Source organism: Phacochoerus africanus, chromosome 9, assembly GCF_016906955.1.
Source record: "Phacochoerus africanus isolate WHEZ1 chromosome 9, ROS_Pafr_v1, whole genome shotgun sequence".
Lineage (NCBI taxonomy): Eukaryota > Metazoa > Chordata > Mammalia > Artiodactyla > Suidae > Phacochoerus > Phacochoerus africanus.
In genome coordinates, this window is record NC_062552.1 from 11,603,079 (window position 1) to 11,630,570 (window position 27,492).

General features: G+C 53.3%; 2 protein-coding genes across 12 annotated transcripts in view; one reads left to right on the plus strand and one right to left on the minus strand.

The window, feature by feature from the left end:
• The window catches only part of JARID2 (jumonji and AT-rich interaction domain containing 2), a 243,962-nt gene extending 232,876 nt beyond the window's left edge, over positions 1-11,086 (plus strand). For 8 of the 11 annotated variants that reach the window (XM_047796194.1, XM_047796193.1, XM_047796197.1 and 5 more), the window contains 6 exons: positions 1,609-1,714; positions 2,438-2,620; positions 3,051-3,181; positions 3,685-3,868; positions 6,205-6,312; positions 9,526-11,086. In XM_047796194.1, coding sequence (XP_047652150.1) covers positions 1,609-1,714; positions 2,438-2,620; positions 3,051-3,181; positions 3,685-3,868; positions 6,205-6,312; positions 9,526-9,684 — 871 coding nt within the window. In that variant the 3' untranslated portion in view covers positions 9,685-11,086. Of the gene's footprint in view, positions 1-1,608; positions 1,715-1,818; positions 2,049-2,437; positions 2,621-3,050; positions 3,182-3,684; positions 3,869-6,204; positions 6,467-9,525 lie in introns of those variants that run through there. The other 3 variants (XM_047796200.1, XM_047796198.1, XM_047796204.1) reach the window with 3 other exon arrangements.
• Positions 10,166-27,492, minus strand: part of DTNBP1 (dystrobrevin binding protein 1) — a 118,467-nt gene continuing 101,140 nt past the window's right edge. Inside the window, exons 8-10 of the mRNA XM_047796205.1 lie at positions 22,795-22,950; positions 13,645-13,788; positions 10,166-12,111 (exon numbers count right to left, since the gene is read on the minus strand). Coding sequence (XP_047652161.1) covers positions 11,894-12,111; positions 13,645-13,788; positions 22,795-22,950 — 518 coding nt within the window. The 3' untranslated portion in view covers positions 10,166-11,893. The remainder of the gene's footprint in view (positions 12,112-13,644; positions 13,789-22,794; positions 22,951-27,492) is intronic.

Here is a 27,492-nt window from a genome sequence, read left to right on the forward strand (position 1 = left end):
ACCGTCAGGCTCACCGGCCCTGATCCGAGCTGGCTCTTCAGCTCCTTCGTTTATGGTGGCAGATGGGAAATGACAGCACATAATCAGATGTCTTGTCATCTGACGCATCCATCCCACACTAACTGTGTGTGTTGTCCTAGTGGGGTGATAAGCATCCTTTATTAAAGTAAACAGAGTCTTAGAGCTAATGTCCTCCCTCCAAGGAGCTGGTCTCCAGAACTGTCCTATCTGCCTTTAGGCCGAGGTGGAGCGACAGTGGTGGAGGCAGGGCGGCATCCTGAGCTTGGTCTACGGTGGGGCCCTGAGTGGCTGCCGATGCAAGGGGCCTCAGGCAGAGCTGAGGGTGACAGCCTGTGGGGGGTAGGAGCTGCTGGGAGTGGCGCCGGCCGGGCTGGGTGAGAATCCACAGGGTCCCCCAAGCCTGTGACCAGGCCCCAGTGGACCCTGGTTCCTCATCCGAAAGTGGAACGACAAGGCCCATGCCCCACGGGTGATGGGGTGAAATAACAGGACCCATGTGGTCGTTTTACTGCCAGACATTGAGTGAGAGGCAGGGAAGTGCGAGACTCTGTGGGTTGTTGGAAGACTGATCCCTGGAACCTCACTGGTGGGGAAGGAACAGAGTCAGCAGGGTGGGATCAGAGAACTGCATGGTGTGTGGTTTTCCTTAAAACATACCATTTAGGTTAGAAACCCTGGGTTTAAGTCACAAATCAGTAACAGAATGTGTTGGCATTGAAATAGCAAGCATTTAAAAGAACCTTGACCGTGGCCATTGGCAGCCTCTCACTCAGCAGCAGACACCAGGACCGGCCTCCCTGCCGGTGGCCAGTTTTCTCACAGGTGCCCTTCCGGCCAGGGCTGCGGGGATCGGTCATTTGCAGATGTCCTGATGCAGCCTGTGGGATGCGGGGTCAGGGGGGCTCAAGGTGGCACCACCTGCCTGTGCACTGACCACCAGCACTAGGTTTCATGAGTTCTGGCACCTGCAGGTCAGGGGCAGGTGTGTCCCAGTGGGGCCTCCTGGGGCACGAGTGGCAGTCCCCATTCCCCTGCTCTGAGTGCAGTGAGGGTCCGGGTTCTTCTCTTGGTTGTTTTCTGCCACCAACTTTGCTACGACTCCTTGGCTCCAGCCAGTGGGGTCTGTGGTCCGAGCCCCTCCCCCAGCATCCGGGGCCCAGGCCCTGCAGTGCTGCTTCTCCTGCGAGTCCTGTGTTTTGCACACTGAATCCTTGTCCTGCAGCAAAGGGTCAGCTGCCAGCCCAGCGCTAAGTCACAACTTGGGAGGCTCCCAAGAGGCTGTTGAGTCCGCAGATGTGTCTGGATCTGATTTATAGGGGCTTTTAAAACATCTGTTTTTGGTTTGAAGCCTTTTTGGCTCACGCATAGGTCAGATCTGCATAAAAGATGAGCGTGTTTGTCCGCGGGAGCGGCTGCGGTTGCCCTTGGAGATGGGGGTGGAGGGGTGGGGGTTGGCCTGGGAACCCCGGAGTCTCTGAGCACTTTCCAAGGCCACCGTTTGCTCGTGTCCCTGAGGGGGTGTGGAGGACAGGCTCCCGGGTGGAGGGCCCTTGTCAGCTGCTGCTGCCCTGACCCCCGCCTCCCCAGGTATTGCATTCCTGCTGAGGAGGAGAACAAGCTCGAGGACGTGGTGCACACCCTGCTCCAAGCCAACGGCACGCCGGGCCTGCAAATGCTCGAGAGCAACGTCATGGTACGGCCGCCAGGGGGCTGCGCCGGGCGAGGGGGGTGCTGTCTGGCAGGGTGGCCCACACAGTTGTTTCATTAACTCATCCTCTCTGCTGGCTTGCCTCTCAGAGGCACAGAGGACAATGACAATACTCCAGGGAGCCATCATAACCAGATGTCCTCTTGGATGAAAACCAGACCAAATGGCATCCATCTGATTGCAAAGGATGCAGGACTCATACACGTAGTGGCCTTTGATTCTGTTTCAGGGCTTGGGGTGGGCCAGGTGCTGGACGACAAGGCCACGTGGACACACTGGTCAGCATCGCTCTGTTTAGGAACGAGCACAAGGGCTTCTGACCTGGTTTTCAAACAGCCATGAGCCCGCTGAGGTCCCTGTGTTCTGAGGCCTCTGCTGACCCCTGCCCGGGTCTCCTGTCACTCCGGGGACCTCCTTACTCGGTTTGGCCCAGGGAAGGCCCCCTCCCCCCGCCCACCTGTACCCCTGTGTCTCCGCCAAGGCTCTGGGTTTGGCCTGTGCCTCCCATGCTGTGTACATTGATCCCAGTCCAACCCTGGCAGCGCTGCTGGGAACACGGGCTCTCGTGGAGTGTGAGGGCTGTGTGCTCACAGCCGCCCTGTCGGGAAATAGGTGGTGTGCGCGTGACCCGCCTGCTGCCTCTCACCGGAGGGGCTCGGGTGGCGGGAGGGCAGCGCTGGGGCGCGTCTCAGCCACCACGTTCTGCAGATCTCCCCGGAGGTGCTGTGCAGAGAGGGGGTCAAGGTGCACAGGGCGGTGCAGCAGAGTGGCCAGTTCGTTGTCTGCTTCCCGGGGTCCTTTGTGTCCAAAGTGTGCTGCGGCTACAGCGTCTCAGAGACCGTGCACTTCGCCACCACCCAGTGGACGAGTATGGGCTTCGAGACGGCCAAGGTAGGCGGGCTCTGCAGGCGCCCTGTGTGCGGGAGCTGTGTGCAGACCACGGTCCATTCCAGAGTGAGCCTTAGGACCTCAGGGTGGGCAGAGGGCTTTCTTCAGGAGAGCCGTCGCGGTCAGTTACTGAGCCACTGCGGCACTGGCAGGCCGGTGCTGGTGTTCAAGGCAGACACTGAGAGACAGAATCTCCCTGCCCATGTTAAAGCTGTGGCACCTGCCTCGGGCAGCGCAGAGCCATGACTGCCTGCAGCCTGGCCGCTGGCTCTCGGGCAGACAGGGTTGGCGTACGACATCTCAAGGCTTTGCATCCAGATGGAATTCAAAATGTGAAAATTCAGATAGCGCCCCATCCCCAATAAAGGAAACTTCATTGGCAGCTGCTTAAAAGTGAAAATTCACCCTAGAGGGATGTGACTGCCTCTTTCAGGAAATGAAACGTCGCCATATAGCCAAGCCATTCTCCATGGAGAAGTTGCTCTACCAGATCGCACAAGCGGAAGCGAAAAAGGAAAATGGTCCCACTCTCAGTACCATCTCGGCCCTTCTGGACGAGCTCAGGTGACAGCAGCCCCGCCCACCCACCCGCTCAGCGGGTCGCCCCCTCTGAGTCATGAGGGCCCGCCTGGGGTGCCGCCAGTGGGGAAGACTTTGGGGTGTGGGTCTTTCATTTTGTTTGCTGACATGCTGATAAGAGGTTCACCCTCTTCCTGGGATGGGATGGGAGGTGGCTTCTGCCCCCAGGGCCCCCGTGGTCTCGTCTACACATCACCAGTGAGGGCAGGGGGGCGGGGGGCATGGCCCTCGTCCTGTGTTGCCAACCCTGCCATGGGGCATCACGGCGCACGGTCTTCGTGTGGGCTGTCCGACCCGATGACGATGCTGGCATTAGCTGGTGGTGTCTGTCCTTGGCTTGGTGAAGGGGCGCCGGGTGCCCAGCTGGCAGGCTAGGCCTGCCGTGGGCAGAGTTGCTGGTGGTCTGGCCTTCTGACTAAAGGACACGGGTTCCCAGCTGGGGCAGGGGAAGAGGAGTCTGCCCTGATGACCCCCGTGTGTCCCTGCAGGGATACGGAGCTGCGGCAGCGCCGGCAGCTGTTCGAGGCTGGCCTCCACTCCTCCGCCCGCTACGGCAGCCACGACGGTGGCAGCGCCGCACCCGACGGCAAGAAGAAGCCTCGGAAGTGGCTGCAGCTGGAGACCTCGGAGCGACGGTGTCAGGTGTGCCAGCACCTGTGCTACCTGTCCATGGTGAGCCCCTCCCTGCCGGCCACCTTGTCTGGAGCTGCTGGGTCCCCAGTTCTGCTTTCCTCTGACTCCTGCCGCTCCTTCCTCCAGCTGCTGCCCCTGTGGAGACATGGGGTCCCCCAGTCTCTGTCCTTGTCTCTTTCAACTTGCATTCAGCCATGTGACTGATCTCATTGCCCCTGTGACTTTGTCCGTTTGTGCTTACAGCTGATGCTTCCCCCCTGCTTGTCCCCAGGAGACAGTAGTTCCTGTCCCCAGCCTCCCCGCCTCTGGTCCTGGCTGGAGGGCAGCCCTTGGAACCCCCCTGTTCTGCCCGTTGGCCTTCTGTCTCCTCAGCCTCCTTGAGGTTGAGGTTCCCCCATCAGCCCCTCCTCGGGCCAGAGGGGCTCTGAGAAATCCCCCCCGACGGGTGTAGCCCTTCACCAGGCCTTCCAGACTCTCAGCGCCCTGGCAGCTGCCTGACGGACACAGGCCTCTGTGGACGCCCTGGCTCCCCACCCCCGTGGCCTTGGGCCCTCTCCCCGCCTGTGCGGAGTTTTTCTTGAGAGGAGTTTCTCTTGAGAGAGAAGCTTCAATAGTAAGTGGCCACTGCACACTCGCCTCTCCGCCAGCCGCTCGCGGCCACTGCAGCACACTGTGGCCAGTGTGGCCTCTCAGCTGCCTGCCTGATGCCGCCTTCCCCCGTGTCCCTGGTGCCTCTCAGCTGCCCTGCAGAGAAGAGGGACCATGTGGCCACTCCTATGCTCTTTGTGACAGCCAAGAGCTTAGAACCTTGAGAAATAGGCGAGAAACGGCCCTAACAGAGCATCGACAGCTGTTATTTTTTTTTTTTTTCATTTTTAAAAGTTTTATTGAAGTACAGTCGTACATGTACAGTGTTGGGATACCAGCTGCTGTCTTGAACAAGAGGAATTTCTTTTCTCATAGTTCTAGGGGCTGAAATTCTGAGGGCAAAGGTGTCACTGGGGTTGGTTTCCTCTGCGGTGTCTCCTTGGCATAGAGGTGGCCGCCTTCTCCCGGGTCTCTTCTTGTTCAAAGGACCTAAGTCCTATTGGACTCCACACCACCCTCCTGGCGTCCTCTCTCTAAAGGCTCTCCCTCCAGACGCAGTCATGTTCTGAACGTGAGGCCTAGGGCCTCAGTGTCTGAGTTGGGGGAGGGCTGATGACTCAGGCCCTGACAGCCTCGCCCCTCGTGTGCTTCCTCCATCTAGCTGTCCTTCCCACATGCTTTTTAAAAGATACGGCCAAGAACCACGCTGTCTTAACAAACAAGTCATAAGGATTTCCTCAGATCTTAAAAATGTTTTGTAAACACGGCTCAGAAAAGCAGCACAGTTCTGGGTCCGCTCCTCTTGGGTTGGAATAGAACCACCCTGGTGGGAAGTGATCACTATTTCCCAGGAGCCTGGGTGACCCTGTCCTGACCTCGAGTGGCCCTGGTTCCTTCCCATGGGTTCTAAGGACAATGGTGTGGGCCTGTTTTCAGGCTGTCCTTAAAAAAGCTGCACCTTGAGAGTTGTCACCAGGCATTTCCTAGTTTGAATGTTACTTTAAAAAGCATATATCCTGAATTCATGGGTAAAAATGAGGTTTTATTTATATGTGCTTTGCGTTGCTTGGGTTACTGAGAGCCTCGTGCATTTGTGTTTACTGTTTCATATTTGTGTCTATTCCTGCAGCCCTGGCTGATGTGTTTCTGCCTGGAAGTGTCATTTCCTTATTCCCACAGTTGATTTTCTTGGGTTTGCTTAGAAACACAGGTTTTCCCTCCAAATCCGCATGAAAAGGCTCTCGCCTGTGGTGCGCGAGGCCGCATTGTCCCGTTGTTTGCGCAGTGAGCCCAGGACAGGATCGGGATGGGGAGGACAGCTCCCCGCAAAGACCAGGTCTGAGTGTCTGCAGGGCCGAGGATCTGGAAGTGTGCTGGTGGAGTGTGGACGGAAGCCCTGGCCCCCCAGGAGTGTAAGCAGCTACGCTGACCAAGCCACTGCAGAGCAGCAGGAGAAACACATGTTGCCCTTCAATGACCTGGCAGTGACCATTCTGGCACCTCTTGTACTAGGGTAGTTTGGGAACCAAAAGTGCTCAGACCCTCTTGCAGGAAAGGGCACAGAACCCCGGAGGGCATCGAGGCCGCCCTTGGGCGCAGCCCAGAGCCGGTGACTTACTCGTGTCTTAGTTGAAGATCCCCGTCCAGGCAACGTGGTTGGTTTCCCATTGTAGCCTGTATTTCTGAGTCACGGACGCCCCTGGCAGTGGGCCGCCCTCCTTTGCGCCTGGGACCGCGCAGTCTCCCACGCGTCCCTCGGAGGCTCAGGGCCGCCTCTCCGCCCGCAGGTCGTGCAGGAGAACGAGAACGTGGTCTTCTGCCTGGAGTGCGCCCTGCGCCACGTGGAGAAGCAGAAGTCCTGCCGGGGCCTGAAGCTGATGTACCGCTACGACGAGGTCAGTGCCATCCTGGACTGGGGGTGGTGACGGCGCCCTGCCCCGGTGTCCTCTGTCGTAACGGGCCCCAAGGCGAGCGCCTGGTCCGGGGCGCTTTCTGGCACGACAGAGCCGACTGGCTGGGGAGGTCGCTTTGGCCCCGGGGCAGGCAGTGGGGAGGTTCGCTTGCGTCCCACTGACCCGGGACCCAGGAGCTGAGCCTGGAGACCGTTCTAGGCCCACCCGTGCTGCCCTGGGCTCTGCTTCCCCACACCGAGCCCTGCAGCCCCCTAGTTGGCTTCCCCGACTGTGTACGAAGGTTTGGTTTCAGGATTCCTGTCTAAGGAATGGGGGCCGTGCTGTCACCTACGGCCAGGCCAGGGCCAGATTGGAAGGGACAGCACAGGACAGACTCAAGACTGAAGGTGGCTGGGCAGCGGCCGTGGGCCAGGCAGTGAGAACAGCTGTGGCCCCTTCAAGGGCCTCAGAGCCTGTGGGGCCTTTGTGTCCTCAAAGGAGCCCAGTCCTGGGGTCCTGGGACTCCGCCTGAGCTGCCTGCAAGGCTGTGGTCCCTCGGAGTCTCTGGGAGACTGTCCCTCAGACAGAGCTGCCGCCCTCCCTCCCCGCCCAGCCTGCCACGGTGGCCCTGGGAGCCCCCCGGCTGCAGCCTGAGCTCTGGGCAAACACGGAGCCTCTCTCTGCTTCCAAGGGTTTCACCTTCAGAATAGACCCAGCCCCACCCTTTCTGAAGCCTCATGGGAAGTGCTGTCCACAAGGTCAGAGGGTGTCCGGCGGGGGTGAGAGGCCCCGCGATCAGGCTCTGCTTCCACAGCGGCAGCCTGTGGCTCGGTGCTGTTCTCGGTGCTTCTAGGCTGCTTCCAGGTGCTTTCAGAGATGGCACAGGTGGCCCTGGCACTCTCGGGAGCGCTTGTTGGGATCACCTTGGGAGGTGGCTGGGGACGCTGTCACCCCTCCTGGTCAGTGCACACTGCGGGCCTGGCCTCTGTCTTCACTTCCTCGTTCCTGTGGTGTCTGCAGAACACAGCCTGTGTGGCTGGGAGCCTGGCGCCTGAGGCAGCGCCTGGCTCCTGATCCCAGCACCCCCAGCCCTGCGGGGTCTGGGGTCTAGCCATCGCATGTGGCACCTGGGGCAGGGCTGGGTGCCTGCAGGGCTCAGGCTGTGGTCATACACACAAGCCTCGGGCTGAAATGATTGAGAAGCTGAAAATAGGTCTCTTTGCATCTTCTTTGATTTTCAAAGAGCCTGTTTCAGGGAAGGCAGTAACCACTTTGCCCTCCCTGCCTCTTCACTTGAACAGCAAACGTCAAAGCAGAGTTAAAAATAGACCCTGGAGCCTGAGTCAGAGCAGCTCTGGCAACAGGGTGCAGCCGGCAGCGCTGAGGCTTCTCAAGATGATTTTGAAGACCCACAGAACGTGGGTTAGTTTCCACCTCCAGCCCAGTTAGGCATTTAGATGGGCCCCAGATTCACATGTGTACGGTCTGTCAGTCTGAAGCTGAATCATTGGCTTTAATGAGTAGGGAGGAGAGAAAGGGTTTCTGCCAGCCTCCTACTTTGCCAGTGGCCTAATTTATTTTAGAAAATGAAAATCGTAAGTCTGTCCCTAACTGGGTTTGTTTTTTGCACTTTTTAAAAAAATGGTTTTTTTGGCCGCTCCAAGGCATAGCGAGTTCCCAGGTCAGGGATCAGATCCGAGCCACAATTGCAACCTGTGCAGCAGCTGTGGCAACCCTGGATCAGTTAAACCACTGTACCCAACTGGGGTTGGAACCTGTGTCCTGGCGCTGCAGAAAGGCCGCCAATCCCATTGTGCCACAGTGGGGTCTCCTGTTTTTGTTTTTTTTCCTCCTTCTCTTCTTTTTACGGCTGCACCCGTGGCATATGGACATTCCCAGGCTAGGGGTCACATCAGAGCTGCAGCTGCTGGCCTGCACCACAGCCAACACTGGATCCTTAACCCACTGAGTGAGGCCAGGGATCAAACTCATGTCCTCTCAGATACCAGTCAGGTTCGTGACTGCGGAGAACTCCCTTGTTTTTTTAAATTGGGAGATTTCTAGCTCTGACTTGGATTTCAGAAATGGCCTGTGAGATCCCAGCTCTGGTTGTGAGCCCGGCGCCCAGCACTCAGACCCCCTCTGTCGGGCCCTTTGCTCAAACGGAAGGGGGGCCATTTCCTCTGATCGCACAGCCTTAGCGTCTCCGTGCTCCGTCCCCTGCTGCCGAGCTGGCTTTAAGCGCAGGTAACCGGCCTTGGAAGCAGCTCATCTCTTTCTCCTTCATGAGCATGTGTGATGCCCCAGAGGTGTTTGCAGCAAGAGCAGGACTAGGTGGCGTTTCTGGCTTGAGTGAAGGAATGGCCTCCAGGCCCGCGTCCTCCGGGCCCACGGCCCACGGTCCCGGGTTCAGCAGGTGCTCTGGAACGTAGGTCAGGATATACTCTTCCCCACCATTTCCTTTAAAACTGGAGGGTTGCCAGGTGTCTTAAGTTCACACATCTTTTTGACACCTCCAGACAGAGAGATGGTTCGCTTAGGTCCACGCTGTCCCCTGGGCTGAGGAGGGCCTGACACGTTTACAGATGAGTGTTTCCGTGTCCCTGCAGGAGCAGGTTGGGCAAACATGGGCTGATGTGCATCTGTCAGAGGCCCGAGCCCCAAGGCCTCAGGCTGCCCTCACTCCTCAGGCCGTCCCTTCTCTGGGGGACCCAGGCAACCCTCTGAGCCCCTAGAAAGTGCCAGGTGGTGGCAGCAGGAGGGCCGCCTCCTGTGCCGTCCAGGTGGAGAGGGAAGGCGCAGGTTTACGTGAGGCAGCTGTGAGCACAGAGCCCGGACCTGGTGTGGGTCTCAGGGCCGCAGGCGTTGCAGAGCTCTCAGCACAGGAAGCTGCTGGGACTTGAGAACCACTGGGGGCCCTTAGGCTCTCTGGCTGGGGGAGTGGGGCCAGGAAGGACCTGCGTGTGGCTCTCTGGCTCCCACGTGAGAAGAGGCAGAGAAGGAAATTGTCCTCTGTCAGTGCCTGTTGAGGGGCCTTGGTCTCAGAGGTGTTGTCCTAACCAGGGCCCAGGCCACCACATCTCAGAGTCACCGGGCGGGTTTCCGAGGCTGCCCCCCTCCCTGGGGTGGCCGCCGCCCCAGTGTGATTTGAGGGGGGTGTTGGCTGGGGGCCCTTCTGCTTTGCTAATTCCGTGTCTCCCTTTCAACCTGACACAGGAACAAATCATCAGCCTGGTCAATCAGATCTGTGGCAAAGTATCTGGTAAAAACGGCAGCATTGAGAACTGTCTCGGTAAACCCACACCAAAAAGAGGGCCCCGCAAGAGAGCCACGGTGGACGTGCCGCCCTCCCGGCTCGCACCCTCCTCTTCGTGAAGATGCCAGCACCGCGGGCGAGGGATGGATATTTTTTTGTAATTATTATATTCTAGTTTGGAGTACTTGCTGTAGGATACAAGCTGTCTTTGCACTAGCTCTAAAGAAGATTTTCTTCTGGTTTTAGAGAACTAATTTTGTTTTAGCATTAAACTGTTGAACTTTTTTTTGTACTTAGAATACCTAGATACTGCAGTCAGATTTTTGAAACTGCCGTATATTCACTGTTTTAAAACCCTTCAGGGGCTGTATTATTTTGTATTGCCCCTTGTGGCTGACAACAGCCTGTTTGATTTTTTTTGTTTTTGTTTTTGTTTTTGTTTTTTTGTAATTGTTGGGGAAAAAAGGCTTTTTAACCCGTTTTTGAAGAGGGTGAAGTTTGGAGAACAAATTTTAAAATCAGTCATGTGAGCAGATTTTTTTCTAGAGAGGAAAAGGGATAGGAGACACACACACACACACACACACACACACACAAAACTTGAAAAGAAATGGCTTTACTCGGGCTGTCTTTTCTTCTGTCATGTGCAAGATGAGTTTGTAATTGTTGAAACCGGAGACTCCCCGTTGTGTTTCTTTGGGCGGTGATGGCAGCTGAAGGCGGACGTTGTTTCCCAACAGGCGGGAGGAGGAGGTCGCGGGACGCGGTTCTCTTTACCAGCACATCACTATGCATCTGCTTAAGGGAGAAGAGGAGAGAGAAGAAAAGGACTGCCTGCCTTGAGGGGTCACGTGAGGGAAACCTGTGCCTGATTTCATTAGGAAATCCATTCTGTTATTTTTTGGTGCTGTTGGCTACTTTATCAAAAAACCCTTCAATAGCATCCTTAAGGAAAAAAACAAAAAAAACAAAAAAAAGGAAAAAAGTGATGGAAGCCCGAAGTGCTTCTCTGTCATGGATGTGCAATCTTTCTAACATTCCGTCTTCATCTCACTGCTTTGTTGTTTTACACCTTCACAGGTCAGCATTAACCTTTCTTTTTAAACTCGTTTCGTTGGTGATCACAGCTAGAGCCACGAGGAGGTCTGCGGTTCGTTTTGAATGTGAAAATGCATCTGCGCTCATCTGGTCTATTTTTTCTCTTCATGTTGTAACAAAAAGAAAAAAAAGGAAAAAAAAAAAGAACCCCATCCCTTTTGTACATACGCCTGTAAATTGTTTTAAATACTTGAGCCTTTTTCTGGGTGGGGGAGGGGAGGGGTGCGAAGACGAGATGAAGAAAAGCCTTACACTTCAGTTTCTTCATCGGTTGGATTGGATGCTTACAGGGTTTTTCTTGTAACATTTATAAGTGCTGCTTACATCACTGAACAACAACAAAAAAATAATAATGGAGTAGCTGTTGCCCTTCTCCGGTTGTGTGTACAGTATGTGTGGAATAAAAAAGGGAAACTGTTTTCACAAGCTGTTCTTTGTTTCATAATTGGATTCACCGATCCCGCAGCTGCCCGTGTTGCACTGAGCTCGCCGGTGGGACTGTCAGGAGCGTCCTGTGATTCCCTTTGTCACTCGTTGTTGCCGAAGACTGAACTGTGTCGGAATATTTAACAGTTACCTGAGCAGAGTCGTGTTGTCCAGTGTGCTTGTCCGGTTTTGATGGCCTTGCTGTGTACTCGCCCTCTTGGACAGTGAACTTCTGCCTACGGCTTTCGGTCTGACGTTTAATTTATTAGCGCTGCTCTGCACCCCTCCCTCGGGAGGGAGGACTTCATGTTGTTTATTGCCAGTTTTTTGTTTACTTTTCAGGTTTGTACTACAAGGTTTAATAATAAAAACAAAGTTTTTTGGACGCTGGTCTGTCGTGTGGAAGATGAGTGCGTGAAATGAGCCCTTTCCGGATGCAGGGGCTGCAGCTCCGTCCCCTGGGCCCCTCGGCCCAGGATGCGCTCTGCCAGCCCCCCTCGAGCACAGCCCACGGCACAGCTGCCTCCCCGCCCGGCGCCGGGCCGAGGGGGACCCGTCCCCGTGGGCAGGGGCCCCGGGAGGGAGGGAGGGAGATGCCCCCAGCCCCGCCTGCGGAGGGTGCGGATGGAGCAGCCTGGCTGGGAGGAACGTTATCAGACTTTATTTTCGGGGCTTCTCAGTCGGTTCTTCACACGTTATCGGCAACAGTGTGGAAAACCGAGCCCCCCGGCAGCCCGAGCCTGCGCGGCGGCCGCTGCACAACCGCGCCTTCCCGGGAAGCTGGCGGAGGGCGGGCGCCCGGGCTTACGAGTCACTGTCGTCGGTGTGGAGGGTGGCGAGGGCGGTGTCCACCTCGACTCCCTCCTCGTCAGACTGGACCACGGGGGACTCCCCGCCCTCGCTGGGGTCCGGGGCGGCCGGGTCGGTACCGGCTGAGGACAGGGAGGCCGGCGTGGCCGGTGGCCGGGAAGGCTCTGGAACCTGTAGACGGACGCCGTGCAGCCCGGGACTCGCATCAGGCCCTGCAACACACAGCAGACAAGGCCCGGTGGCGGGCGTGCTGCAACTCCGCGCCGCCCCAAGGTGGTGTCTCAACTGGCCTAGCAGAAAGGGGGTGAGTTCTCCGCTGCTGTGAGCTGCGGGAACCACCCCCAGAGGCGGAGTGGGTGACCCCGCGCCAGCCTGGGGCCCTGAGCTGAGCCTGCTCCACCTCAGACGGAAAGATCCAGAACCCTTTCACGGCATCGAAAAACCACCGGAGCTCGAGGCCCACGGTGAGCCCTGCGTGTCTCTGAGGCGCCTTCCTGGTCGCCTGGACATCTGGATTCACCTCTGGGTGCCCTGTGCAGTCATGCGGAGAAATCCACATAGAAACCTGTGGATCCTGTTAAAGGAACCAAAACCAGAAGGTGATGACACGCTCTTCTTGACGCCGGGACAAGGCTCTGCTCACACGGTTCCTGGTAGAGGGGGAGCTGCTTTGTTGGGCCCGGACGGGCGCCCCTGGGCCGGACTGTGGCTGAGGGCCAGGCCCTGCTCAATGCCTGGCTCTCCCCTCTTGCGTGCGTGGATGAAACACCCTCGTTCTCTGTGATGCCTGCACGCAGCTCCCCGCCCCAGGAATGGCCGGAAAGTACCAGGCGAGCCCAGGTGCAGGACCAGAGCCTCCACACGCATCTGCTGGATGAGGGTGAAAGGAAATATCCAGAGGGCAGTAAACGGAGTTAACGTGCCCACCGAGTTGCAACTTTTAAAATAGAAGCCAATTGCTGTGGCTGTGGTGTAGGCCAGTGGCTACAGCTCCGATTGGACTCCTAGCCTGGGAACCTCCATATGCCGTGGGTGGGACCCTAAAAGACAAAAAGACTAAAAATGAAAATTGAAATATAAGCCAAGTGCTGAGCACGCACCTCGGCCCTGCTCACAGAAGAAATCAGTGCTGAACGCACATGCAAGTAAGCCCTCCTCGCAAATTCTTTTTGTCTTTTTGTGTGTGTGTGTGTGTGTGTGTGTGTGTGTGTGTGTTTGTGTTTGCCTTTTCTAGGGCCGCTCCCACGGCATAAGGAGCTTCCCAGGCTAGGGGTCGAATCGGCAGCTGTAGCCACTGGCCTACTCCCCAGCCACAGCAACGTGGGATCCAAGCCGCATCTGCAACCCACACCACAGCTCACGGCAACGCCGGATCCTTAACCCACTGAGCAAGGCCAGGGATCAAAGCTGCTAGTCAGATTTGTTCCTCTGAGCCATGATGGGAACTCCATCCCCTAAGTTCAAATGCTCAACCACTAAAACCCCACTCTAACTTCTGAGACAGAGGAGGAAGAAAACACTAAGAAAGCTCTGGTTCTCTGGAGGTATTTGAATAGAACAGCGAGCATCTGAGAAGCTCAGGCCTGCAGCAGCCAGTGTCTCCTTTGTCCACTCTGAGGCCAGACTCGGTGGGGACCAGACCTGGTGGGACAGGACGGGGAAGTGCCCGCCCTGACTGCTCCACCCACCCTGAGGGCAGCCTCCAGGCACAGGCATTTTTAAGGCTGTGGGCTTGGGGCCCTTACCGAGCACAGGGGACAGCGCAGTGTTATCCTCACCACCGGAATTCAGGAAGACGTCCAGGGCCTCCTGGTCAGAGATGTCCATCAGGTCCATCTGCTCCAGCATGTCCACGTTCACCTCCATGGATGACATGCTGCCCATGGGCTCTGGGAAGAGGCCAGATAGGAAGAGACTGGACCTTCTGTCATTGGGTCACACTCACAGGTCAGCTCCGGCTGCACCAGGCTAACCACATGGGGAAAAACGAGGTGATAAAACCCTGCCCCTGGAAGACCTTTAAAGCAGAATTGAGGGCAGTGCACTACCGACACGTCCATCCTGGAGAACCTTGCTTACTGTCGCCTCTTACCCCTTCCACAGCTGTGTTCCTTTTCGCCCCAGCCCGCTCGCTGCCTGGAAGCGCTGAAGGTGGCCCCCTTCCTGCGCCAGACATGCCTGGAGCAGCACGAGGTCGGCAGTCTGCCTGCCAGACATCTCTGCCTGCATTGCCCCAGCTTCGCTGCGGCTCCGCTGAAGTGTTCCCTGCCCTTGCGACATTTCTCCAGTCTTCCATCTTAAGAGCAAAGGCTGGGCATCTGCAAGCTGGCGAGTTGAGACCAAGAGCTCCTGGCAGTGAGAGACTAGGAAAAAAATCAGCCCACCAGCAAAAACAGGCCCTAGGACTGCTTGGGGTCAGTGAGGGAGCCCTCCTGCTAGAATCTGTATTTAAACTGCCAGTTAAGCTAAGTCACGTCAGGCATGATGGTGCCTCTCATAGACAAATACACATTTCTGGTTATGGACACACCCTTAACCCTGGGTCTCACAGGAATATAAACAACACAAAATCCAATCCCATCCAGAATTTCCAGCACACACACAGAAGTAAGGGCGCTGTGAGTGAAGGGCAGCAGAAGCAGAATCTTAGCTTATTTTCCCAAGGATTTTACATATTTTAGCTTTAAATTTTAAATATTTAAAATAGCTTTAAATATTTTAAAGAAACTTAAGATAGACTCCAACAATGAACAAGGTGTCAAAAATCAGACCAAGACTTCGGAAAAGAGCAAGTAACTCCCAGATAGGAAAACTTTAATTACTGAAATTTAACACTCTGGGCAAGACGAATGAGAAAATTAGTAAACTCGGAAGACCGAATAAATTCTCCACTACACAGCAAAGAAATAAACACGGGGGAGTAGAGCGCCTAAGAGAGATGGCAAATGCCAAAGTCCACAGGGTCACAGCTCCCAAGTGAGAGCGATGCTCAGGCTGCTTGTCTTCCGGCCTCGCTGCTGCGAGACCCGACATCCCAGATTCACGAAGAGACTGTTCCAAGCAAGAGAGATGATGAACATCAGAGAGAGCGAGCAGGCTAGGAGCTAATTAGAGCGCCAGCTGTTCGACAGGAAGCAGAAGACAGCGGAAGAGCAAGTTCAAAGAGGTGAGGCACCCGTCTCCCCAAAATTACACGTCCATAAGAAGCACTTAAGATCAAGTGTGAGATAAACTTCCCCTGAGCCAGCTCTCAGCAAAGCCCGCCCAGAGGAGGAGTTGGGTAAGTTTGTGAGTAAATAATGAATGAAATAATCACACAGGGAGTTCCTGTTGTGGCTCAGTGGTTAACAAATCCCACTAGGAACCATGAAGTTGCGGGTTTGATCCGTGGCTGATCAGTGGGTTAAGGATCCGGTGTTGCTGGGAGTTCCCCCTCATGGCGCAGTGGTTAACGAATCCGACTAGGAACCATGAGGTTTCGGGTTCAGTCCCTGGCCTTGCTCAGTGGGTTAAGGATCTGGCGTTGCTATGAGCTGTGGTGTAGGTCTTAGACGCAGCTTGGATCCTGTGTTGCTGTGACTCTGGCGTAGGCTGGTGGCTACGGGTCCAATTGGACCCCAGACTGGGAACCTCCATATGCCGCGGGAGTGGCCCTAGAAAAGGCAAAAGGACCAAAAAAAAAGGATCCAGTGGTGCCATGAGCTGTGGTGTAGGCCTCCAGCTGTAGCTGCAATTAGACCCCTAGCCCGGGAAGCTCCATAGGCTGCAAGTGCAGCCCTAAAAAGACAAAAACAAAAACAAAAACAAAAAAGAATCATATAGTACGAAGGACTGGGTGATAATGGCAGGAGAAGGGCTGTGATGAGATCCGGATCCTGTCTGGCCTGGAATGAAGGGCACAAGAAACTCCTGGAAGCCCAGCACTAAAACAGGAGTCTAAGAGAGCCGGTTCCGGCCAGAGGCTTGCTGCAGTGAGACCTCCCAGTCACCCCACGTGGCAATGTCCAAGGCAGTGGAGCTGGGCAGGAGCCGGGTCAAAAGCCAGATGACGTCTGCCATTAGCGCCACGCGTGGCCTTGGAGGATTCACGCTGCCTCACAGAGGACACCGGGGCAGTGGAGGACCTGCCCTGGGGCGCGGGGGTCAAGCTCCTTCCTCTGGGGGGTGCTCTCCTGCAGATGGAGCTGCTGGAAGGTGAGGATATGTGGGTTTTCCCTGTGGCTGCGGAGGCGTGGGTGGCATTTTGGCCTGATTTGTTTTGGAAGGAGAAAAGAAAAAAAGGGAGCAAAGGCTTTTTTCTTTTTCTTTTGGTCTGTGCTATCCTAAAGAGGGGAGACAGGAAACTGAACTACAAAGCACAGAAAACACCTTCAGGAAAACAGCACGAGGTAAGATGGTAATGAAGCCAGTTTTACAGTCTCGGTTATGGGGCGAATTCGGTGGGATCACTGACTCCCTGGCTTCATTACCATCCTATTTGGTGCCATTTTCCTGACAGTGTTTCACTTTCAGTGATGAAATTTACTTTTATTCTGTTTACAGGGGACACTCCTCCTAAAATATAACAGAATCATTAAAACGTTAAGAAAAAAATAGTAAACAAATGACTTGAAGAAAGCTGATAGGCTATATATTAAACATCAACAAAACAGACTTGATGTTGGGATTGGCAAATACTACTAATATACAGAATCGACTGTTAACAAGGACCTGTATAGCTCAGGGAAATCTATTCAGTACTCTTTGAGAGCTTGTATGGGCAAAGAATCTGAAAAACATTGGATGTGTGTGTAGTATGCATGGCCAATTCACTGTGCTGTACACCTGAAATTAACCCAACACTGTAAGTCGCCTATATGCCAATAAATCTTATTTTTAAAAAACAGACTTGGGAGTTGCCGTTGTGGTGCAGCAGAAATGAATCCGACTAGGAATCATGAGGTTTCGGGTTCTTTCCCTGGCCTTGCTCAGTGGGTGAAGGATCTGGCGTTGCTGTGAACTGCTGTGTAGGTTTCAGACGAGGCTCAGGTCTGGCATTGCTGTGGCCGTGGTGTAGGCCGGTGGCTACAGCTCTGATTAGACCCCTAGCCTGGGAAGCTCCACATGCCATGGGTGAGGCCCTGAAAAAACAAACAAAAAAGACAAAAAAAAATAGATTTTAAGGGGAAACAAAGGCATTATTGGGGTGAAGGGTAGCACTTGATGATTTTTTTTTTTTTTAATGGTTCAATTCACCAGGAAGGTAATTCAAAATTTCTGTGTGACGGTATATTTTGTGGCTCTGTTTTTAAAGTAACATATGTAAGAATGACAAGGAAAATGTAACATGTTTGTGATCACGGGGTTTAACGTACCTCTTTGATAATTAAGCAAAACAAAACTGAGCATGAACAAAAACCATCTGAACAAGCAAATTTACAAGCCTGATGAGATGGACAGACACCCCACGCGTGTCATTTACAACCTGTTCTTAGGCACACAGGAAGCATGTAGGGAACAATAACATAAAGCCTTGAGTGAAAGAGAAAAATCTCACTCTGCAAGCACAATAACATTTAATATTTGAAAACACACTTGTAAGAACTTCGTGAGTCAAATAAGAAATCTTGGTGGAAATTTTTAAAGTAAATTTTACTGGAGATGGAAATGTTTAAATATCCCCAAACTATTACCTCACAAAACTTGTAGAATATATTTTGTGTAAGATTCATCAGGAAGATAAAAGGCACAAATCAGCGATCTGAGGAAGGCAAAAGCAAACCGAACCTCAAGTCCTGCACAGACTGAAGAAGGACAACTAGAGTGTATTTGAAAACGGGACAAGCGGGACAAATGCCCTGGGAAACTCGCTGAAATTAACAGCACGCAAGAAGCCGCTATGACCATAAGAGAGAGAGGAGAGTCGGCTCTTCCTCCGGAGAAATCACGGGTCCCGGGTGGTGGCAGAACCAAGTCCACTCGACGCGGGAAATCAGCGGTGAGCTCGCCACGTGCGAGTGCAGACAAGCCCGGTACCGCCGAGGGGCTGGCTCGTCCTCGGTGTACAACATGATTCCAGTTGAACCCTGGACAGGCCTTTTCACGGAACTTGAAACTAACTTTAATCCAGACGGACAAAAAGCCAGGAAGAGCCCGAGCAAGTCTGAGGGGAAACCATGTATGCGTGCGGGTAGGATGAGGGAGCGGCCCCGTCTAACCCGAGACTCGCCGTGACAGGTTTCTCCGCCCAGACCCCAGGTCGGCCTTTGCTGCGGTCTGTCTGGTTCGCATCTGCGGGAGCCTGAGCAGCACCCCCGACCTCTAGCCACTAGATGCCAGGAGCACACCCCTGTCCCAATCACAGCAAACAAAACACACTGGCACATGTCCTCTAGGGGACAAAGATGTCTCTGGCCAAGAAGCACTGTTTCAGGAAGAAATAAAATTAAGACAACGGTTTTGGCTCAAGGCCAGACGAAAAGGCAGCAAAGAGCCTAGAGAAGACAGTGACAACCTGACAGGAGACCACGTGAGCTGGCGCTGAGGCAGCCCTTTCCTGCTGGTACAACAACTCGTGCTGGATGTAAGAGCCAAATACAAAATGGAAAATGTTACGACGTTTAGAATAAGACAGAAGACTGTTCCTAGAACTGGAGAGAAGGACTAAACCAGACACAGAAGTATAAACCATAAATAAGACAGTAAAATGGGCAAAGCTGGTCACATTCAAAATACACAGTCAGCAAAAGGCCAAACAAGACAGAAAAGCCACAGATTGAGAGAAGAAACCTGCGCCAGACATGATTAGAAAAGGCCCATTGATACCACACTATCAGCCGCGATAAAGCGCGACAACTGACCATGAGAAAAGTGAACAATCAAGGAATTGCGACCGGAAGCCAAATACCGTTGTGCACCCAGAGAATGACCGAAACACTCGAGCATGTGACCCCATCAAGTGTTGACAAAGATGTGGCGTGAACAGAACACACTCGCACAGCTGTGGGAGATGGGAACTGACGTGGGTGGTTTGGCAAGTGACGGGACAGTCTCGTAAGTGCTTGTCCGACTGGACAGTACGCACTGCTCTCTACAGACCCTGAGGCCCTGCTTCTCAAGACAGAGACCCGACCAGCAGCCTCAGCATCACCTGGAACTTGTTAGAAATGCACATTCTCAGGGCACCCCCGGCCCTGCCGCCCCAGCCCCTGTTGCAGTCCAGGACACACGGCAGTGCTCTTAATAAGACGACTTTGAAACGAAAATGCTCATCAGCACAGCAGTGGATGACACGTGTTCACATTCCATGTAAATGAACGAACGAACAGGAGTGAGACGTGTGGGTGTGGGTGATTCTCAAAACGCTGCCTGAGAAAACAAGCTGCATCAAAGGCAGTGTGAAGCATATTGGTGAAGTTATGTGCAAACGTGCAGAGCACACACGCAGAGCCTCGGGAGAGGGCGCGTGGGTCAGGCTCGAGGAGCGAGGAGGGGCAGAGGCCACGCAGGATGGGCGGGGGAGGGGGCGTGATGGGGACCTTCGACTGGGTGGGTCATGTTTTTTGAGCTGGGTGGTCAGTCCATGGATATTTCATCTTGTTCCTTATACCTTTTTGTTATGTCTGGAATATTTATAACATTTTAAAATCTCAAGTCAAGTATGTTAAAATGTTAACATGTCAATAAAGCTGGAAACATGGGCATCCTAGGCTATTTTCAGTTCTTTTCTGGATATGAGAATACTTTCTAATTAACATGGAAATCAGCAATGGGTCACAGTTAAGTTTCAGACTTACAAGTGACCCCCTCGGGGTGTCATACAAAGAAAGGTTAAAGCCATAAGCTGACAATCGTGTTTTGAGAGAGGTGTGTCTTGGGGAAGGGACATTGAATTTTTATCTACCAGTTGTATCTTTTCTAACTTTGTTAATTTTATCAAATACCCCCTCCTCTCCTCTGAGGGCACAGGGTCTACTCAGGGACAACCAGAGGCTTAGTCGGAGTGTGTGAGGGCACCGGGCTGCCCCTGGCTCCACAGGACCTGATGCTACTGAACTACCCAAGAAGCAGAGCCCAGGACCCAAGTCTGACATACAGGTTAGGAAACAGGTGCACACAGGGCATCTCCAAGGTGATCTGGTCAGGGTACCCAGGTGCTTCGCAAGAAAGAAAATGAAAGCAACAGACGCTTTCCTGAGAAAATGGGCATCTTGTGGGCGGAAGAGAGAACCTGGTACAAAGCACCTCACGGTGTCCTAACAGTACCTGGAGCTGCTGGCACGTGTGGGCCCCGGGCCCCCTTTGCTCCTCAGCACAGCCAGCCCTGGCCTCGCACCTCTACAAGCTGGCGAGGCTCCGCTGTGTGGCTCCCAGCCTCGCTGTGATCTCGGTGGTCGCAGATGTCCCGGCAGCCTCTGCTCATTTTCTGGATAAAACTATCCCTGCCTTTGTCTTAATTTAAAAATGATACTTTGGAGAAAAGGGAACCCTCCTACACTGCTGGTGGGAATGTAAATTGGTATAGCCACGATGGAAAACAGTAGGGAGGTTCCCCAGAAATCTAAAATCTAGCAATCCCACTCCTGGGCATATATCTAGACAAAACTGTAATTCAAAAAGATACATGCACCCCTATGTTCATAGCAGCACTGTTCCCAATAGCCAAGACATGGAAACAACCTAAATGTCCATCAGCAGATGAATGGATTAAGAAGATGTGGTGCATATATACAATGGAATACTATTCAGCCATAAAAAAAACGAAATAATGCCATTTGCAGCAACAAGGATGCAACTAAAGACTCAAATACTAAGTAAAGTTAGAAAGAGAAAGACAAACACCATATGCTATCACTTATATATGGAATCTAAAATACGGCACAAATGAACCTATCTAGAGAACAAACACACAGACATAGAGAACAGAACTGTGGTTGCCAAGGGGGAGGCAGTGGGAGTGGGATGGACTGGAAGTTAGGGGTTAGCAGATACAAACTACTGCATTTCGAATGGATAGACAATAAGGTCCTACTGTATACCACAGGGAACTATGTCCTAGCTCCTGGGATAGACTGTGATGGGAAATAACATTAAAAAAAGAATATGTGTGTGTGTGTGTGTGTGTATGACTGAATCAATTTGCTGTATAGCAGAAATAGGCACAACACCATAAATCAACTATAATTTTTAAAAAAAGGAAAAAATGCTTTTGAAAGAGAAAAATTCAGACTGCTATTTCTGATTTAGTGGAATGAGTCCAAAATACCATGTTCACTGGAAAGATTTTTTAAATGTTGATTGATTCCTCTAAATTAAACATCCCCCATGTTCATCCTCAGAGATGACATTCCGTGGGAAAGAGATGTGTGGCCTGCCAGGCTGGGAAGGGATGGCTCTGAGCCGCGCGAGGAGAAACCTGTTAGAATCGTCCCTTCTGCTCTGGCTGAAGCTGGAAAGCCCAAGTCCCCAAATTTTCTTCCCCACTGCTTTCAAAACCCCACATACTGGCAACGTGTGCCTCACTCTTGTTTTTTTACCTAAAAAAACAGAGCCCAACAGTTTTTTAAAACTTGAAGGATGATTTTTTTAGGTGCTTGAAACCATGAAACGTCAGTTCCTTCATATTTAGTTGCTATCTGCTCTACAGGTGTTGGCCAGTCCTTCCCTCTGCCCAACACCGGACTCTGCTGACCACGGAGGACCCTGCAGGAACGGCTCACCCCTAGCCTGGGAAGCTCCACATGCTGTGGGTGTGGCCCTAACAAAGAGGGACTTCTGACCCTGCAGCCTCTACTGTGTCCTCGTCCCAGGAGGATGGGAGCTCCCAGAAGGCACTTTCATTTTCTCTTTGTCTCCTCTGGGCCTAAGAAGTGTGCTGAATGCCTAGCAGGCCCTCAGGAAGTGTCTGCTGAACTAAAGGATGGGGCCGAACAGTTCAGCCTAAGAGTTTCTACGGCTTGTTTTCTGCACTGTCCCACCCGCACACCCCCTTGGTGTAATGTCTCATTATATTCACATTTGTGGGTCAGATGTGCCAGGGTAGGTGTGTCTGTTGTAGACTGAGCGTTTGTGTGTCCCCAGGCCACACCAAATATGCTGAAGCCCTGACCCCTCATGTCATGGTTTGAGAGGTGATGAGGTTTAGGTGAGGTCATGAGGGTGGGGCCCCTGGGATGGGGTTAGTGCCCTTCTAAGAAGAGACACCAGCGAGACCAAGCTCTCATCACCAAGGGAGGACACAGCCAGATGCCAGCCCAAGAGCTCTCAGTGGGAACCAACTCAGCCAGCCCTTGCTCAAGGACGTCCAGCCTCCAGAACCGTGAGAGTAAACTGTTGTGATAAGCCACCGGTCTGTGGCGGTGTGTGAGGGCGAGCGGACTAGGGTGCTGTCCTCCTCAGCTCCGCCCACAATGGGACACAGACCAAACAGCTGGCTCTCCCCATCCCCAGCGCCCAACACTAAAGACACTGCTCCGTGGGATACAAAGAGGGCGAGTGACTCGAGATGAAAAGGCGAAACATCCCCCTCAGCTCAAACCGTGAACGCACTCTGAGCACATGTGCAGTCAGACTTTCCCGGTGAAGACAGACCCTACGGAAGCACTGTCTCCGTAAGTAGACGAGGTGCCTTCCGAGACACCCCCATACCGACTACTGATTAGACCCCTAGCCTGGGAAGCTCCACATGCTGTGGGTGTGGCCCTAAAAAAAGCAAAAGAAAACCCCCCAAAACAAAAAAGAATGATTCCATATTTTCTACATATCTCCAGCAAAGCCTAGGACTGGAGGAGGCGGCCAAAGCGAAGGCAGGACACATCCACTTGGAGTTTGGGTTCTAACAGCAACGAGGCCTCTGGGGCCCCTCCCCAGCCCCGCTCTAGGGTGCACCCCCCCCACACACCTGCTCCCCGACTTGCCTCGCCTCTCGGCGATCTGCAGGTAGCCCGTGGAGAGGTACTGCTCCATGTCCTGCTGGAAGGCTTCCTCAAAGAACTTCTGCCGCTCCTTCAGCTTCATCTGCTGGGCTTGCTCCATTTCCAGGACCTTCTGGGTGTGCTCTACATCGAGCTCAGCTGCAGACACAGAATAACTTGGGTCAGGGCTTGAAGAGGGACTGAAACCCCCACTCGCAGAGCCACACCTGCGTGTCCACCGGGCACCCCGGCCACAGCACTGTCCCCGTGACCCGGCCATGTGCCGGCCGGTCCAGGCCTCTGCAGCGCGGTTCCTCTGCCTGGATGGACCCCACCCCCGCGCACAGAGCTGTCATCTTTCCAGGCTCATTTCCCAGTTGCTCCTTCAGGTAACTCGAGCGGCCCCTGCTGCTCCGTCCGGAGCCTCCACGGAGGCACGGAGCTCAAGCGTCGGTGCTGACTGTCCCTCACGGCGTCGCAGGGAGATACCAGGGTCCCCTGAGGACGGCGGCCACGCATTTCTCATCTCCGCGTCCTCCAGCTCGGGGCTGGGCACGCGGCAGGCACCGCGGGAGCGTCTGTGAAAGACCAAGGGCACGGCCAGCGCGGTCGCAGAGCAAAGCGCCGGGCCTTGGCTCTGCTGCCCGGGAACCAGCCACCCGGCTGCGTCGGCTGATCTGACGGAGCCTCACACTACTCACGTGAAAACGCGGGATAAACCTTAACCCAGTCGCGATGGGGAACTTAGGAACATTCTTGTTCAGCGAGGGCTGCGTCATTTAACACCAGGAAGAACGCTAACACCACCAGCCTTGCCCTGCCGCAGGGCAAGTGCGAATTCACCACCCCTGAAGCATCTCAACCTTCCCAAGGCTGCCTGGAGAACACGGGCGATTCGGTCACTCTCCACCTTCTACAGGGGCCGAGGGGTGGTTCTGAATTTGCTTCCAACATTCGAGTCCTTTGTTCCGCACAGGGTGTGGTGGGCAGGATTGGGGACAGTCCCCCGGGAACCCTGCCCCGGGTGCTCACGCCCCGCAGGACCCCCGGGACACCCGTGCACAGCCACCTGTACAAAACACGGGTCATCTGGCTGAGCCTGACCTAACCAGGCTCTGAAAGGAGAAAATATGGGAACGCGAGAGCGATGTGACTTGAGGGCCAAGCCCTCCGCTGGCTGCAAGGATGGAGGGGCCATTCACAAGGACTGCAGGTGGCGTATAGGAGCCCAAAGCCGCCCCAGGCCAAGAGCCAGCATGAGGCGACAGCTCAGGGCTGGCACTCTGCCAACACCCTGAACCAGCTTGGAAACGGGCACCTCCTGAACCTCCCAGAAGGATGGCAGCCTGGCCGACCCCTAACGCCAGCCTGCGAGGCCCTGAGCAGAGAACTCGGTCACAGGTTACAACGGCCATCATCAAAGAGACGTGAGACGAGTTCCTTCCTGTTGGCGCAGAGGAAACGAACCCGACCCGCATCCACGAGGAATGAGAAATGATGTGACACGGCAACGATGTGACACGGTGGCGGTGCAGCACATCCACCGTGGTAACCACACTGCAGCTCATAAATGCACCGAACCAACACAGCATACACACTAAGCTTACACCATGTGATCTGTCAATTATAAAAAAGGAAATAAAAGATTGAAATAAAAAAACCCGTCGGGGTGTTATCAAGTCCTTTTCAACAACCCCCGCCAGAATTCACCATGAACAATGGTCTTCAAGGCCCCACGTGACCGGCCTGAGTCATTCCTTCCACAGTCGCCACCCCCTTTCACACCCCTAAGTGCAACCTAATCCTGGACGCACAGATCTTAAACACTGTGCCACGGAGTGTGTCTCTAATCCCACGTTTTACGGTCTGCCATGTCTGGAACACCCCATTCTACACACACGCAAGGCATGCCGACTCACGTTAACCGAAGCCACACAGGGCAGTCAATCTTCTCCACTCCCTGTGATCACGTCTGACGTGGACACGCGACTATAACGCATGGATAACGCATGTCACGATGATAACCACGACACGGATCCTCTGTTGCCGCGCCACCCCGGCTCGCACTCCTTGTCTCATCTCTTTTTACAGGGAAATGGTTTGGGGAGTTCACATCGTGGCGCAGCAGAAATGAATCCGACTATGACCCATGAAATTGAAGGTTCAATCCCTGGCCTCGCCCAGTGGGTTAAGGATCCAGTGTCGCCGTGAGCTGTGGTGTAGGTCGCAGACGCAGCTCGGATTCTGCGTTGCTGTGGCTGCGGCGTAGGCCGGCGGCTGTAGCTCCGATTAGACCCCTAGCCTGGGAACCTCCATATGCCACAGGTGCGGCCCTAAAAAAACAAACAACAATAACAACAACAAAAAACAACAGGGAGATGGTTTGGAAAGAGCGCATGTTTTGTTTGGAATCTTTCTGGGCCTGGGTCCTCTCCTTTTAGCAGATGCTCCTGGCAGTCACACCTCCTCGCTCTAGCCCGCCTCCGACTTCCGCTGCCCCTCTGGAAGGCAGCTCTTTGTGAGCCCAGCTGCATGTGCATGTGGTTCCCCCTCCAGATGCGTCTCTCATGTATTCCGCTCAGAGTGCTCTCTGAATCCCGGGGAACCACGAGCCAGCTCAGCCCAGAAGTTCTGGGAATTGAGGCAGCTCTCAACCAGTGGGTGACAGAAGTTAGTGTGTCAATGCCCGAGTCTCCCATCCCTTGGACGGACGATTCTAGGAGGCATTCTGAACACTCTCAGAGGGGCTGGGGGGACTGCAGCCTCTTAGCTGCAGCAGCAGCTTCAATAATGCACCCCTTTATCAATGCTTCCCCCTTGCTCTCTCACCCCTGCTTCCTGGAATCACCTCCCAAACAAACCATCTGCAGCCAAATCCTGATCTCAGGCTCTGCTTCCAGGAAACCTGAGCTAGGATATCTATTACTAGCTACAACTAACCTAACCCCTCTGAGTCTTAACCTCCTTCTCTATACAAGAGAGGTACCCTTATTTCCTAAGGGTGGTGGCAGGATTAAAAGAGGTAACATATATGAATCACCAGGCACATGGCACTGACCAATGGCTGACAGCTTATATTGATACCCGCACTATTATTAGGAAAAGGGAAGGATACGAAATATTACCAGGAACCAGGATGAGCATGACACTGAGAATCACCCCCACTCTCTCAGCCCCACTCGACACTTAAGAATGGGTCGCTTTTCAGTGCCCTTCATAAATCTGCAAGGAATTGCAAGCGTACTTGTAAGAGGAGAAAAAAGAGAACTTAAGAGGATGTCTTTGCATTTTTTCACTTCAGTCACCCTATCTGCTCAAATGCTTCTTGACTGCCAAGTGCATCAGAATAAGTCAACCCTAAAATAGATTAAGTACGCTTCAAACACTTCAAACGAAGTTCAATTAATCTTTTAAAAAAGTAATTTCAAAATAGGCAGCTCAAAAACAAAGATCAACGCAGAAATCATCAAAGGGGTTTTCACTAAAGAAGATCTTGTTTTAACTGAACTAAGACATTCTGCAGATACAAAGATACAGTTATGCAACTTGACAACGTTCATTCTCAAGAATTCTGCTTCAAAAGTTCAATTGTCTCATGGTTTTTGTATTTGAAGTCCTATGGTTTTTATCTTAGGTTTTCTATGTTGGAATGAAATCTAATCATGTATCAGCCTCACAAGAGGTGAAGCTTAGGAAACTTAAAATGATTTAAAGGAAACAGTCACTGTTTTGAGTGGGATTTTTTTGTTTGTTTGTTTTTTGCTTTTTAGGGCTGCACCTGCAGCGTATGGAAGTTCCCGGGCTAGGGGTCGGATCAGAGCTGCAGCTGTCTGCAGCCACGGCAATGCAGCATCCAAGCCGTGTCTGTGACCTACACCACAGCTCACAGCAACACCGAAGCCTTAACCCACTGAGCGAGGCCAGAGACCGCACCCTCATAGATCCTAGTTGGATTCATTAACTGCCAAGCCACGAAGGGAACTCCCTATTTTAAGTTTTAAGCCATGTTATATACACTGGGTTTGTTTGTTTTTTTTTAATATTTCCAACTGCCCTTCATCAGTTCCCACTTTTATTTCAGTGCCCCTCCTACGGCTCAGGGCTGAGCTCTAAGCTAGAATTGCTGAGAACTAAGCAGGGTTACTCTGTACCAGCTCTGCACTCAGGACAATGATGACAGAAGTGCAGGGAAGCCTGCTGAGCAGCTCGAGTCCCCCTCGGCTACGTGCCTGAGTAAGGATGTGCTGGCTGTGCTGTTTCTTCTGGATCACTGGTCCAGCTGTGGTCAAAAAAACAACTACATTTGGGAGTGGAGAAATGACAGAAGGACACTCGGGAAATATTTCAAGTCCAGGGGTTTAATAGCATCTGGACTGGGAGGATGACAATGGAGAAATATGAATTATAGCACACTTTTCTATAAGGAAAAATGACCCCTCATTCACATCCAAGGTGTCATTTATTATACTGGGGAAAGTCAGACAAACACAAAGATTTAAAGAACTTCAACAAATAGCCTTAAGATTAAAAACGAGAAAGAGACAGGAAAAAAAAAAAAAAAAAAGACGCCATAGTGTTTCTACCAGGAGTCAAGAGTAATCATTTAATTCTATTATCAATCCGGTCTGTGCCTCCTTTTATCTCAACCCCAGGTCATTGGTCAAGTTTATCTGACTGCAACTTCCATGAGCCTCCACTATC